Source organism: Ovis aries, chromosome 15, assembly GCF_016772045.2.
Source record: "Ovis aries strain OAR_USU_Benz2616 breed Rambouillet chromosome 15, ARS-UI_Ramb_v3.0, whole genome shotgun sequence".
NCBI classification, from domain to species: domain Eukaryota; kingdom Metazoa; phylum Chordata; class Mammalia; order Artiodactyla; family Bovidae; genus Ovis; species Ovis aries.
The window spans coordinates 19889119-19907639 of record NC_056068.1 but is presented as its reverse complement, the minus strand read 5'-3'; the positions used below and the strand labels follow the sequence as shown (position 1 = coordinate 19907639).

Here is an 18521-nt window from a genome sequence, read left to right as displayed (position 1 = left end):
AATACTACATATTCTATCATATAGATATATTTTTATTTACTAAGCCATTTTTCTAATTAAGGTATGGTTTATTTCCTTTTTTTTTCTATTATATGTAATATTGCACTGGATGTCTTTGTGGTCAAAAATTCCCCCCTGTACCTTTGTTTATTTTCTGGGGCATTATTCCTAGAAGGGGGACTAGTAGATTCAAGTATTAACGTTTTAAGACCAAACTTTTCCAGAAAGGTTGTAACATCTATGTTTCCATAGCAGTGTACAAGTAACTCCCTCCAGGCACTGAGTATTATCAAGTTTTTAATCTCTGCTAATTTGATGGGTTAAAAAAAAACGTCATTTAAATTTGCATTTCTTTATTTACTAATGAGGTTGAACATTTTTCCCCCTCTTATTTGGCATTTGCATTCTTCCAAATATACTGTTTTTAATCAATGTGTACTGTTTTTATCAATGTGTAAGAGTTCTTTTTATGTTATGGATGTGGATTCTTTATTTGTTGTATTTTTCTTGCTTATTTTCAAGAAAATTTCCTGAAATACAGAAGTTTGACCCAATTAAATCTCTCTTTCCCATCATAATTTCTTCTAAAACTTTTAAATTTAGGAAGGTCTTACCCAGCCATTCAAAGACTATTTATAATCTCTGATGGAGATTTTTGACAATTAATTCTTCAACCATCTGCAATTTATTGTTATATGGTTTAAGATAAGGATCTGAATATGCATATTTTTTCCAGAGAGTTATCCAGTGTCTTGGTACTGCTGACTGAATTATCCCCAACCTTCCCACTTTACAGTTTACATAGGCTAGGGTCTGATTCCATGACTCTGGGCTCCATCATAACTTGTCTTCAGGTTCTTATTCTAATTTAATAATTATAGAGAAAAATAAAGTCTTAAACTTCCCTTGGAGTACGTGGTGGGTGGTCACTCCATTGGTTTCTTATTTGAACAGTGCAGCTTCCTTCACACGGGTTCCTCAGTTTTGTTAATGTTAGGTGTAGAAAGGGGCAGGAGGGGTTGATGAACCACTGACCTGAGCAAAATGTTGAGTAGCAATAATTAACAGTTACAGGGGACACCTCTGCCTGAAACTCATACATTTAAAAATTATAAGATAATGCAAAACATGGATATTTTATTGGGATTGAATCATTTCCTCTACTTGACACCAGACAGCATGACCCTAGGGGTTTTTTTGCTCTGTAGTCACGGCTGTTATTCAGTCGCTAAGTTGTGACCCCGTGGACTGCAGCATGCCGGACTTCCCTATCCTTCACTATTTCCTGGAGTTCAAACTCGTGTCCATTGAGTCGGTGATGCCATCCAACCATCTCATCCTCTGTTGTCTCCGTCTCTTCCGGCCTTCAATCTTTCCCAGCATCAGGGTCTTTTGATTATTGCCTAGTTTCATACAGCAGATGAGAAAACTGGAGCCCAGAAGGGTCAGTGTGCTGCTCAAAGTGCCAGGAATTTGAATCTAGGCCTCCTGACTCCTAACATGTCTCTAAAGGTCAGAATTTTTACAAAATTTGAAATAAAAAGTTGCAAAGTAAGAAAAAAAATGGCTTAACTAGCAAGAATTACTGTTTAGTTAACATAACCAGATAGTTTTTAAACTAGAAAATAATGTCCCACCAGGGACTGAGTAAACTGTGGCAGACACATGGATTATCCACTGAGACGCTGGCTCAGGTGTGCGCGGAAGTTCACGGGCTCACCTGTAATAAGCGCATCGGGCCGGGACTGCTCTTTCCTCCAAGCAGGAACAAAGACGGTGACATCCTTGTGGCCTCTTTCCAAAAACCAATCCACTGCTAATTTTATTCCTCGGCAGGAAAAGACTTCTTTGTTTCCATGGCTGAAATGTTATTTTAGAACACTTAAAACACAACGAAACCTAAATTTGACTTCATTAATTCAAATTTGTAAACAGACATGATAACATAATTAAAACAGTTAAAAGAAATTCAAGTTTAAGATGGAGTTTTATGGCTCAGAGAAACAATGAAAAAACTAAGGAATGGAAAATTGTAAGGAACAAAAAGAAAATTAGGATAATTGTGTGGAGAATAAAGAAAAGTGAGTTTTCAAATGAGAAGTTGTAAAGGTAAACTAGTTAGAAAGAGAAGGCTCTTTTTGATAGGAGAGGGAAAGCTGGGCCTGAGCACAGTGAGAATAATTTCAGTCAATGTAAAAAAAGAAATCACATAGAAAAAAAAAATCTGTAAAAACAGTGGAAACAGAATACTTAATAAGAGTTTCTAAAAACTTTTCCTTCTCAAGAGTTCTAATGCATATATTTCAATCCAATGATTAAGCAATGCACAAAATTTATTAGGTGACTAACGTAAAACACATTCACACCTGCACTCAAATGAAAAATCCAATGCTTAATCTCATACAAGAAACACTTTCTATGTCCTTCAGTGAAAAGACACCTGGTTTCTTTTTAACAATATTGTGTTGGACAAGGATTAATGACAAAAGGGCATTCAAAATTGGATTAGCAGTTTTAGTATCTAAAAGAAAATGCCCAACTAACAGTGTGGTCATTCAATAAATATTTATCTTAGCACTGGGCTCTGCTTGTGCACTTTAACCTAATAATTCAAAGTAAGACTATTCTAATGTTTTAAAAGAAACAGTCTCCTGCTTTCACTGAAATAATTACATTCTTATTATAGTTTCAGCCCTGAAGGCTCCATTCTTATCTAAGGGGCAGAAATTCTTTAATTCTTGGGCTAAGGAGGGCTGAATGGAATAAGGTAAGTAAATGCTCTGTTAACCTTTAACACAAATCAAACATTAGGTATATAAATATATTGTTCTGGTGGTTCTCTGGGAAGCACTAAAACTGTCTAAATACGGTTAATCATATTTGAAGGACAAAACAGAAATAGACTAACTTGCTTTGTAGGTGCTGGAGGCTATAATGCAAACCACAGGAACTCTTTGTGTTCCATAGACCTGTCCTAATGGTTTGGACCAGATTAGAGGTGAAATCAGATGCACTGAAAGTTTCAGAGGAAGGGATAAAGGAAGGAGTCTGAAGTACATTTGCTAGGAAAAAGGGATACCTGATGGCTTCTACAAAAACGCCCCAGCAAATGGTACAGAGTGATGTTAAATTTCCTAGAAAATACTGAAATGTAAGCAGTCTTCTGAAAACTATAAAAAATGATGGCATTTTCTTGTGAGGATCTACATACTAATTATTCCTCAATACAAACTCAACTTGCTGAGAGCCAAGGATAAATACACTTTGCATTAATGCTTTGAGATTTGAGTGTATTGTGCTTTGCTAGTCACTGTGACATTTGGTGTGCTGAGACTTGAGCGTTTCACTGCCTCTGGCTCTAAAGAGAGGACCATAAGCATTTTGTGTCAGGTGACTTCAGCTGGTAAAGGCAACCATCAGTTGCACTGTAGAAAGATTCCCTCTTGTAAGTAAATAACTTTCATAAAATGTGTATAAATAGCAAACCACTTACAAACACAGAACATAGATTTTATAGATTCTAACCCAGGTATTATACTGTATGCAACACTTACCACAAAGATTGTACCCATTATCCGCTCCCTCCCCTGCGCCCACAGCCCTGCCTCCTATCCTGCAAACCCTCACAGGGGGAGCCAAGCAAGAGGATGAGTTCCATTGCCACACTATGAACTGCAATAGGACGGATCCATTGTTGCTGGATCTTGCTTCTAATGATCCAATGCTGTAAAGAGCAATATTGCATAGGAACCTGGAATGTCAGGTCCATGAATCAAGGCAAATTGGAAGTGGTCAAAGAGGAGATGACAAGGGTGAACGTCGACATTCTAGGAATCAGAGAACTAAAATGGACTGGAATGGGTGAATTTAACTCAGATGACCATTATATCTTCTACTGCGGGCAGGAATCCCTCAGAAAAAATAGAGTAGCCATCATGGTCAACAAGAGTCCGAAATGCAGTACTTGGATACAATCTCTAAAACGACAGAATGATCTCTGTTCATCTCCAAGGCAAACCATTCAATATCACAGTTATCCAAGTCTATGCCCCAACCAGTAATGCTGAGGAAACTGAAGTTGAACAGTTTTATGAAGACCTACAAGACCTTTTAGAACTAACACCCAAAAAGATGTCCTTTTCATTATAGGAGACTGGAATGCAAAAGTAGGAAGTCAAGAAACACCTGGAGTAACAGGAAAATTTGGCCTTGGAATGCAGAATGAAGCAGGGCAAAGACTAATAGAGATTTGCCAAGAAAATGCACTGGTCATAGCAAACACCCTCTTCCAACAACTCAAGAGAAGACTCTACACATGGACATCACCAGATGGTCAACACCGAAATCAGATTGATTATATTCTTTGCAGCCAAAGAGGGAGAAGCTCTATACAGTCAACAAAAACAAGACCGGGAGCTGACTGTGGCTCAGATCATGAACTCCTTATTACCAAATTCAGACTTAAATTGAAGGAAGTAGGGAAAACCGCTAGACCATTCAGGTATGACCTAAATCAAATCCCTTATGGTTATACAGTGGAAGTGAGAAATAGATTTAAGGGCCTAGATCTGATAGATAGAGTGCCTGATGAACTATGGAATGAGGTTCGTGACATTGTACAGGAGACAGCGATCAAGACCATCCCCATGGAAAAGAAATGCAAAAAAGCAAAATGGCTGTCTGGGGAGGCCTTACAAATAGCTGTGAAAAGAAGAGAGGTGAAAAGCAAAGGAGAAAAGGAAAGATATAAGCATCTGAACGTAGAGTTCCAAAGAATAGCAGGAAGAGATAAGAAAGCCTTCTTCAGCGATCAATGCAAAGAAATAGAGGGAAAGAACAGAATGGGAAAGACTAGAGATCTCTTCCAGAAAATTAGAGATACCAAGGAAACATTTCATGCAAACATGGGCTCGATAAAGGACACAAATGGTATAGACCTAACAGAAGCAGAAGATATTAAGAAGAGGTGGCAAGAATACACGGAAGAACTGTACAAAAAAGATCTTCACGACCAAGATAATCATGATGATGAGATCACTAATCTAGAGCCAGACATCTTGGAAAGTGAAGTCAAGTGGGCCTTAGAAAGCATCACTATGAACAAAGCTAGTGGAGGTGATGGAATTCCAGTTGAGCTGTTTCAAATCCTGAAAGATGATACTGTGAAAGTGCTGCACTCAATATGCCAGCAAATTTGGAAAACTCAACAGGGGCCACAGGACTGGAAAAGGTCAGTTTTCATTCCAATCCCAAAGAAAGGCAATGCCAAAGAATGCTCAAACTACTGCACAATTGCACTCATCTCACACGCTAGTAAAGTAATGCTCAAAATTCTCCAAGCCAGGCTTCAGCAATACGTGAACTGTGAACTCCCTGATATTCAAGCTGGTTTTAGAAAAGGCAGAGGAACCAGAGATCAAATTGCCAAAATCCACTGGATCATGGAAAAGCAAGAGTTCCAGAAAAACATCTATTTCTGTTTTATTGACTATGCCAAAGCCTTTGACTGTGTGGATCACAAGAAACTATGGAAAATTCTGAAAGAGATGGGAATACCAAACCACCTAACCTGCCTCTTGAGAAACCTGTATGCAGGTCAGGAAGCAACAGTTAGAACTGGACATGGAACAACAGACTGGTTCCAAATAGGAAAAGGAGTACGTCAAGGCTATATATTGTCTCCCTGCTTATTTAACTTCTATGCAGAGTACATCATGAGAAACGCTGGACTGGAAGAAACACAAGCTGGAATCAAGATTGCCGGGAGAAATATCAATAACCTCAGATGTGCAGATGACACCACCCTTATGGCAGAAAGTGAAGAGGAGTTATAAAGCCTCTTGATGAAAGTGAAAGAGGAGAGCGAAAATGTTGGTTTAAAGCTCAACATTCAGAAAACAAAGATCATGGCATCCAGTCCCATCACTTCATGGGAAATAGATGGGAAACAGTAGAAACAGTGTCAGACTGTATTTTTTGGGGCTCCTAAATCACTGCAGATGGTGACTGCAGCCAGGAAATTAAAAGACGCTTACTCCTTGGAAGAAAAGTTATGACCAACCTAGATAGTATATTCAAAAGCAGAGACATTACTTTGCCGACTAAGGTCCATCTAGTCAAGGCTATGGTTTTTCCTATGGTCATGTGTGGATGTGAGAGTTGGACTGTGAAGAAGGCTGAGCACCGAAGAATTGATGCTTTTGAACTGTGGTGTTGGAGAAGACTCTTGAGAGTCCCTTGGACTGCAAGGAGATCCAACCAGTCCATTCTGAAGGAGATCAACCCTGGGATTTCTTTGGAAGGAATGATGCTAAAGCTGAAACTCCAGTACTTTGGCCACCTCATGCAAAGAGCTGACTCATTGGAAAAGACTGTGATGCTGGGAGGGATTGGGGGCAGGAGGAGAAGGGGACGACAGAGGATGAAATGGCTGGATGGCATCACAGACTCGATGGACGTGTGTCTGTGTGAACTCCGGGAGATGGTGATGGACAGGGAGGCCTGGCGTGCTGCGGTTCATGGGGTCCAAAGTCGGACACGACTGAGCGACTGAACTGACACTGTTGCTGGACCCACTTCTCTCCCTGATTTTGTTATTTGATAACAAACAGCTCCCTAACATTTGTTTAAGAAACTAGTTGCAGCTAAACACATCCTTAACTGCTATGTTATTCACACCATAAACCAACAGGAAACTGGCAAAACTCTATTAATATCAGAAAAAATATATTTAAGGCAAAACATTACTAGGAATAAAAAGGTTACTACATAAGAGTAAAAAAGGAGCAATTCACAAGGAAGCTGTAATAATTGTGAACTCAGTCTCCATACGAGTAATGAAAAAGATCATGGGATGACGTGAAGAAATAAATTCACAGTCATACTACGAGACAGGTAAAGCAGAATACATTTAGTAAGAATCCAGACAAGTGAATAACTAATTACAAGCTTGACCTACTAGACAAATGCAAAACCTTGCACAGAGTTAAAGAGAAAATCTTTTCAAGAACACACGAAGAGTTATAAAAGTGGCTGTGGACTAGGCCACAGAATAGATTTCAACAGACATCATGTATCTATCATACAATGTTCTTTGACAATGTTATTAAAGATTAATATTGCTATATACCATAAACCAATTTAAAATTTTAATTTAAAAAATGACCCTATTTGTAACAGTAACAAAAACCAAACAAATATAAAGAAGATATTATAAGAGCTTTATAGAGAAAATGAAAATTGAAAACCTGTATTAAAGAGCATAAGAGAAGACCTAGATGAAAGGAACACTATCCCATTTTCATGGATGGTAAGACTCAATGTATGAAGATAGTAATTCTCAAATTAATGTTAGTACACTGGAATCCCAATATCAAAGGGTTTTTTTGTGAAACTTGAGAAGTTGATCCTGAAGTTCATTTGAAAAAACAAGAGGCCAAGGATAGTTAAGTAATCCTGAAGAACGAAAAAGGAGGAACTTCCCTACTAGCTATCAGTATTTTTGCATAAAACTACAGAAACCCAATCAGTGTTATATTAGCAATGATTAAAAAACAGAAAATCAACAACAGAAAAGTGAACCTAAGATCGATCTCTCTCTCACACACATATATCAGTTCAGCTCAGTGCAGTCGCTCACTCGTGTCCGACTCTTTGTGACCCCATGAATCGCAGCACGCCAGGCCTCCCTGTCCATCACCAACTCCCGGAGTTCACTCAGACTCATGTCCATCGAGTCGGTGATGCCATCCAGCCATCTCATCCTCGGTCGTCCCCTTCTCCTCCTGCCCCCAATCCCTCGCAGCGTCACAGTCTTTTCCAATGAGTCAGCTCTCCGCATCAGGTGGCAAAAATATTGGAGTTTCAGTTATACATGTGACATTACAGATAGATGAAGAAAAATATGGATCATTTAACACATGGTACTAGGGCAATCAATTATTTGTGTGGAAAAAATAAAATTATAATTTTACCTAATACCACACATAAAAATAAATTGTATATTGATCAAAAATTTAAATATGAAAATACTATAAAACTTTTAGAAGAAATTACAGGAGACATTCATATCAAGATAGAGAAATTCTTTTTACTACCAAGGAAAAGAATGATACATTTGAGCACATAAAACTTCTTTGTGAAAAGGATTCCATAAACAAAATTAAAATGCCACAGTCTGGGAGAAGGTATTTGCATAGGACTGATAAAAACACTAGTACTCAGAATACATAAAGTACTCCTGTACATTGAGAAGGGTAATCCTCCCCTATTATTTTTTTAAGGCAATAGATATAAACAGTGAATTCACAAGAGAGGAAACCCAAATGACCAACAAACAAATGAAAAAAGCTCAACAGTGAAGAAATGCAAATTAAAGCCAAAGTGAGACACCACTTCACACCCATCATATGGGAAGAAATAAAGTCTGCAAACACCAGATGTTGCCACGGATGTGTGACAGAAGTAACTCATACATTACAGGTGGGAGTACAAATTGGTATGCCTATTCAGGAGGGCAATTTGGGAATACGTTATTATCAAGTTGAAAGCCATGTTTTCTCTCAAACACAGTAATTGTAACATCCAGTCGTACCTTGAAATCGGATTGAAAGCACTCAGCAGTTGGCCAGCCTGAGATCTCACATGGGAGCAGGCTAACGTCTTCTTTCTCTTTTATGGTTGGGGTGGGGAAACGGACAGGCACCCGGGGACATGTAGGGTTGGTCCTGGGTATCCAATATTTCCCCAGCCAGTCCTTTCCTGAACAGGCCAAAGAAATGAATGCTAACTAGGAAACCCCTGGAATGGCTGCTGTTGTCTTGGAAGTCCCTGCCAGCTGCCAAGGCCCAGAACCAGCCCTAGTAACAGGAAAATGAGCAGCTACTGGGTGATTCCAAACTGCAGATGAGACTTCCACAGACTGGGAGAGGCTGGGGGAGACTGAACTGGACCTAACTTCATGAGGTGTGTTGAAGGATGTGCTGGTTATAATATAAGGAGCAGCTGAAGGAGGCTCTGATAAAGAATTGTAAAAACAGAGGGATCTTGATTTAAAAAATTATGAAAAACAGGATGTCAGAGTGGACACAGTGTAGCTACCAGTACAAATTAACTGTTGAGTGTTGGGTGTTTACTAAAAAAGTAGGATGACGTTTACAAACTGTAGTTTTGCTACTGCTAAGTCGCTTCAGTTGTGTCCGACTCTGTGAGACCCCATAGACAGCAGCCCACCAGGCCCCGCGGTCCCTGGGATCTTCCAGGCAAGAATACTGGAGTGGGTTGCCATTTCCTTCTCCAATGCATGAAAGTGAAAAGTGAAAGGGAAGTCGCTCAGTCATGCTCGACTCTTAGCGACCCCATGGACTGCAGCCCACCAGGCTCCTCCGTCCATGGGATTTTCCAGGCAAGAGTACTGGAGTGGGGTGCTATCACCTTCTCCAGTAGTTATAATGCCATATAAATAGAGAAGAAAATTCATTACGGTTCTGTAGTCACTTACAGGCTATATGTGTATGCATTTGGGGTTTTTTACTTAGTAGTAAAAATAGCTAATTCTATATTTATGAACTGGCATGATCCTATGGGCCTCCGTTTGTTATTTCAACAATTTGGCAACAGGATGGTATACCGCAAGAGAGTCCTGTTGGTGACTCAGAAGATTTGTGGCCACTTTTGATTAGGAAAGAGACCCTGGATGTTTGCTACAAAGTATCCTTTCGACTACTTTGCTCAGTGGGATTGGTTTCCCAGGGAAAATGCCAAAGTCATTGCTAATTCTAAGTTCCTGGTGAGCAAAATGGGTAATACAGCTTGAAGGTTGTGTGTGATTAAACCTGGCCTTTAATGCAGAAAAATATAAGGAGCCTGCCAGTAGGTCTCTTTCTTAAAGGGCTTATTTTACTCTGTCACGTTTGGAATAGGCATGTTTATAAAATCTTGCTTTGCAGTGGCCAGAGGAAGGCTCATTTGAAGCAGACAAATTAGTATATTTATACCGAATTTTAGAAAAACCCTACTTAAAATAGAAGGATTATTAGTGTCTCTGGATCTCAGGAAATAAATGAAAAATGAACTGGACAGCCAGTAAGAATGAATTTAAAAACGGAAAGAAGAGATTATGAAATGGAAAGCACCTATCTCTTTCTCCAGGTTCTCAACCCTTCTCTGCGGCTGCTCCCTTCCACCCACCCTCAGTCTTCCTTGCTCATCTGAGACCTGGGAGGAGGAGATGATGGCTTCCTGGACAGATGGTTCCCAAGGGCTTTAGGATTTGGGGATAACTTACTTGAATATTCTGGTATGGATTCCACCTCCAAGACTCCCCCTACATTCAACATGCAAAACTTAGCTAGGGAGGCAGAAATGATCAAGAGAATGTAACAAGGAGTCTGAGAATGTGGATAAGAAACTGTCCTAGAATTAAGGCATCAGGTTGGCAAATGGTTGCCCTGAAAACTTGGAAGGAAGGGGAAACAAAAGGAGTCAGGCTGCAAAACAGCAGCATGAGCCTGAAACTACAGGGCTATACGCGCCAACTTTTGTCTCTAAATGCTGTTCATCTGTTGGGAAGAGATCTCCTGGATAAACACAAGGCTATCACATTCTGTACTCCAAGTAGAAGATTTTTGAAAAGCCTGGGAGATGGTTAGTATGTGCTTATTGATACTGAGAGTAAATATGTGCTAGGGGTGTGCCAGCCAGGCTATGGGCCCAAATTTTGAATGAGAGGTTTTCTAGTACATGGGCAACTAATATTCCACATGGAAAACGAACTGCTCATTTATTAGTCATTGCAACTTCCCCAGCAGATTTCTGTAATTCATTATAGAGCTTATTCCAGACAATAAGATAAAATTAATTTGTAGACCAGGCTGTGAAAAGTGCTGCTACGAAGGACTGGGACTTGGCTAATTGAAGCCTCATTGCGTGTATCCAGGGACTCCCACTCAGAGTGTCAGACGTATGTAGCTACTAGTGAACTAGAAACTGGAAACCATGGGGAGCTGAAATGAACACAAATTATCCTGACAAACATATTCTTTATATGATTTCCACTATCATAACTTTTCATTATTTTGTAGGTTCACTTTATCTCATATCTAATGGGATTATCTTTAAGTTATTCACATATACTACGGTAACAAATCTGAAAGGCCCATCAATTCTACTTTTCCGTCTTCAACAGAAGGGCAATTTCATAAACACTCAAACTAATATGGTATTTGTTATATCATAAAAATATCATATATACTTTCCACTAGAGAACTGAAGTACACTTGCTTATTATGTGCCATTAAATTAGTCACCTGTGATGGTTAATAGATAAAGATATATTTTGTGACACAGAGAAAAATTCAGGGAACCACACATTTTAATGTAGCTTGCCTCAATACAGGACCTAGAAGAGAGGGGAAATGGGTGAACCATTCCATCTGGTGTATTTAGGAAACATGGTCTCCTGTATTACACTGATAAGTTATATATACACATATCATTACTAGGTTAACCACAGGATAAGGAAGGGTAATTTTAGAATTATAACTGTTATCTTCCCATGGCAGACATGAGGAGCAATCGAAAAACATGGAGAAACCTAACAAGGGAATGAAACCGACTATTAGCAGGGACAGCTTCTTTATAATTCTTTTCATGGCATTAAAAAAGAAAAATAAGCAACCTTTTTCCAATTATCTGTTATTTCTTCAAATTTGATTTTGCTTTAGTTTGAGTACTTGGTTTGAATTAACTTACTACTTATAAGCTTCCCAGGTGGCGCTAGTGGTAAAGAATCTGCCTGCCAATGCAGGAGATGGTAAGAAACATGGTTTACATCTCTGGGTTGGGAAGATCCCCTGGAGGAGGAAATGGCAACCCACTCCAGTATTCTTGCCAGGAGAATCCCATGGATAGAGGAGCATAGCTGGCTACAGTCCATAGGGCTGCAAAGAGTCAGACATGACTCAGCGTCTAAGCACACACACAAAACTTGTTCCTTATAATGCTTGTAAAGAATCTTGGAAATCATAGGTGGTTTTTATTTTCTTATTTTCTAAAATTTATGTAATAAGTGTATCCCTTATACACTTGCATATGATCAAAGGACTTTTTTGTAAAAGTCACTGTTTTGAGCACATTTCTTTGACAAATACTGATGGTTTTGTAATGATTTATTTTCTTAGATTCCTTCTGCACTACAGTTCTTAGGATCCTTCTGGAAATAGTGTGACTATTGCATTTTGCAGCATCAACGATAGTAAATGGTCTTAAATTCTTAACAACAAATGGATTTCTCTAAAGAGACCAAAATGGTGACTTATCAGTTTTTCTTATGCCCCCTAAAAAGTGGCTCTGCTTCAGCAGATACTTGCCGGTTTTTTATTTATCCATGACTTCTCACCCTACCCCACTCCCAGATACCTCCTAACATCAGCTGTCCTGTTTCATCACTTCTCCGGCGTTCAGTGTGCAGTGAGCAAGTTTTGTGTCAGAAATCCCTTGTCATAACAAATAGATTTAACAAACTCAGCTTACGTAAAGCTACCTGTGTTCTCTTCATATATCTGTAAAAAGATGTCCCTAATTGATTATGTAGTGTAAGAATAGTTGAAGATAGACCAGAAAGACTATCTGTGAATTAATTATCCTGCCTATGTAGAAGAACAGTGATCACTGAAGAAAACTAATTAGTTGTTATTAGCCAGTTTAACTTATTCAAAGCCTCTGTTATTTTATTGCGTACTAAACTAGTGAATTAGTTGGAGAAGGCAATGGCACCCCGCTCCAGTACTCTTGCCTGGAAAATCCCATGGACGGAGGAGCCTGGTAGGCTGCAGTCCATGGGGTTGCGAAGAGTCGGACACAACTGAGCGACTTCACTTCACTTTATGATCAAAGGAAACCCATTCTTAAAAGGTTTTCCTTAACTCATCTAAAATCTAACTGTAAAAATCATACCTAGAAGGGCATGTTTAGTACTACTGCTAATAGTAAATTGAAAGTATTAGAGAAGAAAGTGCTAGTCGCTCAGTCGTGTCTGACTTTGCGATCCCATGGACTGTAGCACACCAGGCTCCTCTGTCCATGGGATTTTCCATACAAGAACAATGGAGTGGGTTGCCATTTCCTCCTCCAGGGGATCTTCCTGACCCAGGGATTGAACCTGGGTCCCCTGAATTGCAAGCAGATTCTTTACCATCTGAGCCACCAGGAAAGCAATAGTAAATTAGGACTACTAATTACCAGGATAGTATTAGTACTCCTAATACTATGACTAACTAGCATTACTATTAAATAGAGATGGCTTTTCACGAATAGCTCAACTCAGTGAAAATAGCAAAGTTTGGAATTAGACATGAATTTAAGTATTTTCTTTAGTACATTTCTGTGTGACCTTGGCAAGTTACTTATTCGGAACCTCACTTTTCTCATATTTAAAATGGAGGTAATCCCACCTACATTACAGGATTGTGAGAACTGAAGAAGTGAAGTGAAGTGACTCAGTCATGTCCGACTCTTTACAACCCCATGGACTGTAGCCTACCAGGCTCCTCCCTCCATGGGATTCTCCAGGCAAGAGTACTAGAGTGGGTTGCCATTTCCTTCGCCAGGGGATCTTCCTGATCCAGGGATCGAACCTGGGTCTCCCACATTCCAGGCAGATGCTTTAACCTCTGAGCCACCAGGGAAGCTCGTGAAAGCTAAACAAGGTAACATCCACAGAGCACTGCCTGCACACAGAAGGTTTCAACAAATACTAGTTTTTCCCTTTCTCATATCCTTTTGGTCCTAATTTTTAGAAAATGGTAAAAAAGCCTGCTTTGGAATGAAAATGAAACCAGTAAATTTGTACTAGCTTTAATCTCACTGCTGAAAGTAAATTGTGATTTTTTTTTTTAGATCAATGTGTTTGATATGTGGAGATCACTAAGTGAGTCACGTAGTCGTGTCCGACTCTTTGCAACCCCATGGACTACATAGTCCATGGAATTCTCCAGGCCAGAATACTGGAGTGGGTAGCCTTTCCCTTCTCCAGGGGATCTTCCCAACTCAGGGATCAAACCCAGGTCTCCTGCATTGCAGGCGGATTCTTTACCAGTTGAGCCACAAGGGAAACAAACAAAAATGAGATCAAGCTAATCAGGGGACTGAAAAAAAAATTTTTTTCAAAAAAAACCTAAAAGATAATCCATCAGTTTTTTATAAGCTTCTATATATCATCTTTTTTAATTTAAATCAAAACCTTGACCTATAAGTTTGCTATACTCTCCACTGGAATATTCAAATATGATCATAAAACTTTCGTGACTTTAATGGGTCATTATGAGCTAGTGAATGAAGTCACTCAGTTGTGTCAACCCCATGGACTGTAGCCCACCAGGCTCCTCCATCCATGGAATTTTCTAGGTAAGCGTACTGGAGTGGGTTGCCATTTCCTTCTCCAGGGGATCTTCTCAACCCAGGGATCAAACCCAAGTCTCCCACATTGCGGGCAGATGCTTTACCATCTGAATCACCAGGGAATCAGCTACATATAATGATAAGGATACAAGTTTGTCAGTGAAGTACTTACAGTGAAAAATATAAGTAAAATGTATCCTTTTAAACTAGAAAACCATATTTGAATCTTTAGTACTGAAAGTCCTAAGTCCTTCAAGTTTAGATATAGTTAGCTTAATTATATTAATATAATAATAATAAATATTTATTGAATACTAAATTATTAACATACTTAGGTGCTCTTCAAATATTTGATGACTTTAATTTTTCAATTTTTTGGCCTTATTGCACATAAATCATGTTGAATATGTGAAAATAGATTTTAATTTTAAGCAACCCTTTCAAATACTAATGCATTATCAGTGTTAAGTGATCGTTAAGAAGAAGTTCTCCAACATTTACCCCATTTCCCTTAAATAGGGAGAAAGGAGTGCAGCTGGATATCATCTTCAAAATGCAAACAAGAGAATATTTTCCTTCCTATCACTGTAGTCTAATTAAATTTCATATCGTATTTAAATATGTATAATTGCATATGCTGACTCATGGGCATCTAGAACTTTTTATATTCAACGCTCATAAGGAGCAATATATGCCGATTTTGTCACTCTTAAAGCTACTCAACTTTTATTCTCTGATCTCTCTCCCACTACATCAAGATCACTCTGAACCTAAACCTAGTGGTCAGGAGACAATACACCCAGAAAATGCTCCCTTGTTGCAGATAACTTGATCAAGTTTATCAAGTTGTGTCCTAAATAGAAATCCCAGTGTGGCTCAGAGGCCTCTCTCTGTAGGGAGCAATGAACGGAATTTTTAATTCCCACTTCTACCTTTGTTCGTTTTAAATAGTGGGCTTCCTTTCAAGATTTGCAGGATTGTACTGCTTTAAAGGAAAATAAAAGTCTGAAAAATCACTGATTTAGGACAATGAAAATTTCAACACCAAAATTACAATGGAAGTCTTAACATGAAATAGTTTACTCTTACCTTCCAGTTGATACAGACAGAGTGGTGTGGCCAAAGTTTTGAGAATGGAAAAGGATTAGGAAAAAGGGAAGTAGAAAGATTTCTTCACTTTATAAGGTCCACAATTTGAAGCCAGAATTAATAATAGGAAGCATATCTAGCTAATCTAGTTCCAAGTGGATCATTAGTCTAAAGATGCTGAAGAGAACGTGTCTGGTAAGTAGATGCAGAAATCTAAAACCTGAATCACTTTTTCCTATTATAATTGGGTGACTTTTCCCGTTTCTTATAATCACTAGTTAGGTGACTTATAATTATCAATAACTTTATTCATATGTAATGGGATTATTAACATTGCTATTTCCTAGGTTAAGGTTTAAATAAGCACATATGAGATAACAGGAAAGTTTACTGACCATTTACTGACCATCTATTAAAATTCATGACTGATGACATGTAGAAGACACACTTAGGATTATAAAGAGATGCAGTGGAATAGAACTAGTATCTGTCTTTGTTAGACTCCACCCTGATATAATCAAACAACAGAAAAAACTAGTTCTGATTCTCTGATTCTTTTTGTAGTATCTAGGATTTTCTCTAAAACAATAAGAGAAACAGGACACTGCCAACTAACCTTAGGTAGAACCTTCGACGCTGACAGTCATCTAGAGGGCAATTAAGCTGTCCTTTAATTGATGTTAAGCCCTTACTAAGTTGGGACTTAGAAAACATTTCACTGAGAAGTCCAATAGAAGTATGATGTGAACCACATATATAATTTAAAATCACCTTTTAAAAAGTAAAAAGTAAAAGTAAAAGACTTTTGGACTCTGTAGGAGAGGGAGAAGGTGGGAATGATTTGGGAGAATGGCATTGAAACACGTATAATATCATGTAATAAACAAATCGCCAGTCTAGGTTTGATGCAGGATACAGGACGCTTGGGGCGGGTGCACTAGGATGACCCAGAGAGATTGTATGGGGTGGGGGAGGTGGGAGGGGGGTTTAGGATTGGGAACTTGTGTACACCGGTGGCAGATACATGTTGATGCATGGCAAAACCAATACAGTATTGTAAACCAAAATTAAAAAAAAAAAAAAGTAAAAAGTAGGTGAAATTAATTTTAGTAATATATTTCATTTAACTCAATGTATCAAAAAATATCATTTTTATACATATTCAGCATGAAAATTGTTGATATATTTCATATATTTTTGTAGTAGGTTTTCAAAATCTGGTATGTATTTACAGACTATCTCAATTTGGATTAGGCGCATTTCAAAAGCTCAACATGCAGCCAGTAGTCACCATACTGGACTATGCAGGTCCACTGCACTTAATTTTGAGACATTTTGTTGAGAACCAAAATCAACTTTGATTGAACCCTGGCAATTTGCAGTCTCACATCTGTAATCTAAACCAAAAACTTGGATTAGGTGTCCAGGAGGATTTAGTATATTCCTGTATACTAAAATGGTAAACAGGGCTATAATAAAATGGTAAACAGGCAACAGGATGGCAAACCCACCCAACAACTGAAGGCAAATTTTGGAGCCTAGACAAGATAGACTTCAATATTCAAATTCACACTGAAAAGAGTTCTCAAGCCTATATAACTTTCACAAGTCAGATTAGATACATAAAAGCCTTTGTGCCATTTGAAAGATTAATCTATATAAATAAATCCTATTTATAAACATTGCTAAATTTTACTTATATTTTATAAATATGTAGGCTTAGTCCACTATTCTTGATATAAAGAAAAGTTAACACAACTTGGACATGTTTCTGTTCATATTCTGACTCTGTATCTGTCTAGACTTTAAGAAAATGACTTCAATGACTCACCTGGAGTGCTTTTCTACACGCCAGGTAAGGTTCAGATATATGCCACACCAGCTGGTTTCTAAGCAAGTCTTTTTGATGGGTAGGGATCAAGCAGATGGTTGTTTTATGTCTGTATTCTCTGCCATTAGATTGGTATACAAAAGCAATATTCTTAGTTCTTTTGCCAGAAGTTGTCCACAATTTAACTTCTGCATATACTTTCAAATATAAATAGGTGTCTTTATCTGCAGTCTTAGTGCTCAAATCCTTCTCTTAATTTCTCTATAGAGTGAACTTTCTTAAAGGTAAATATAAACATAGAGGCAATACAGGAAGGGATCCTATCGGTCAAAAATGGCCCACCTAAGATTTTTAGCAAAGAAAATATCTTCCTAATATTCATTATAGGGGACTGGAATGCAAAAGTAGGAAGTCAAGAAACACCTGGAGTAACAGGCAAATTTGGCCTTGGAATGCGGAATGAAGCAGGGCAAAGACTAATAGAGATTTGCCAAGAAAATGCACTTGTCGTAGCAAACACCCTCTTCCAAAAACACAAGAGAAGACTCTACACATGGACATCACCAGATGGTCAACACCAAAATGAGATTGATTATATTCTTTGCAGCCAAAGATGGAGAAGCTCTATACAGTCAGCAAAAACAAGACTGGGAGCTGACGGTGGCTCAGATCATGAACTCCTTATTACCAAATTCAGACTTAAATTGAAGGAAGTAGGGAAAACCGCTAGACCATTCAGGTATGACCTAAATCAAATCCCTTCTGATTATACAGTGGAAGTGAGAAATAGATTTAAGGGCCTAGATCTGATAGATAGAGTGCCTGATGAACTATGGAATGAGGTTCGTGACATTCTACAGGAGACAGGGATCAAGACCATCCCCATGGAAAAGAAATACAAAAAAGCAAAATGGCTGTCTGGGGAGGCCTTACAAATAGCTGTGAAAAGAAGAGACGTGAAAAGGAAAGATATAAGCATCTGAATGTAGAGTTCCAAAGAATAGCAGGAAGAGATAAGAAAACCTTCTTCAGCGATCAATGCAAAGACATAAAGGAAAACAACAGAATGGGAAAGACTAGAGATCTCTTCCAAAAAATTAGAGATACCAAGGTAACATTTCATGCAAAGATGGGCTCGATAAAGGACAGAAATAATCTGGACCTAACAGAAGCAGAAGATATTAAGAAGAGGTGGCAAGAATAC

The 18521-nt window shown here is 38.5% G+C and overlaps 1 protein-coding gene across 12 annotated transcripts in view; it reads right to left on the bottom strand.

The window, feature by feature from the left end:
• The window catches only part of ZC3H12C (zinc finger CCCH-type containing 12C), an 80761-nt gene that overhangs the window by 16067 nt on the left and 46173 nt on the right, over positions 1–18521 (bottom strand). For all 12 annotated transcript variants that reach the window (XM_060399270.1, XM_027979180.2, XM_042232900.1 and 9 more), the window contains one exon: positions 1721–1860. In XM_060399270.1, the coding sequence (XP_060255253.1) occupies positions 1721–1860 (140 nt within the window). The remainder of the gene's footprint in view (positions 1–1720; positions 1861–18521) is intronic.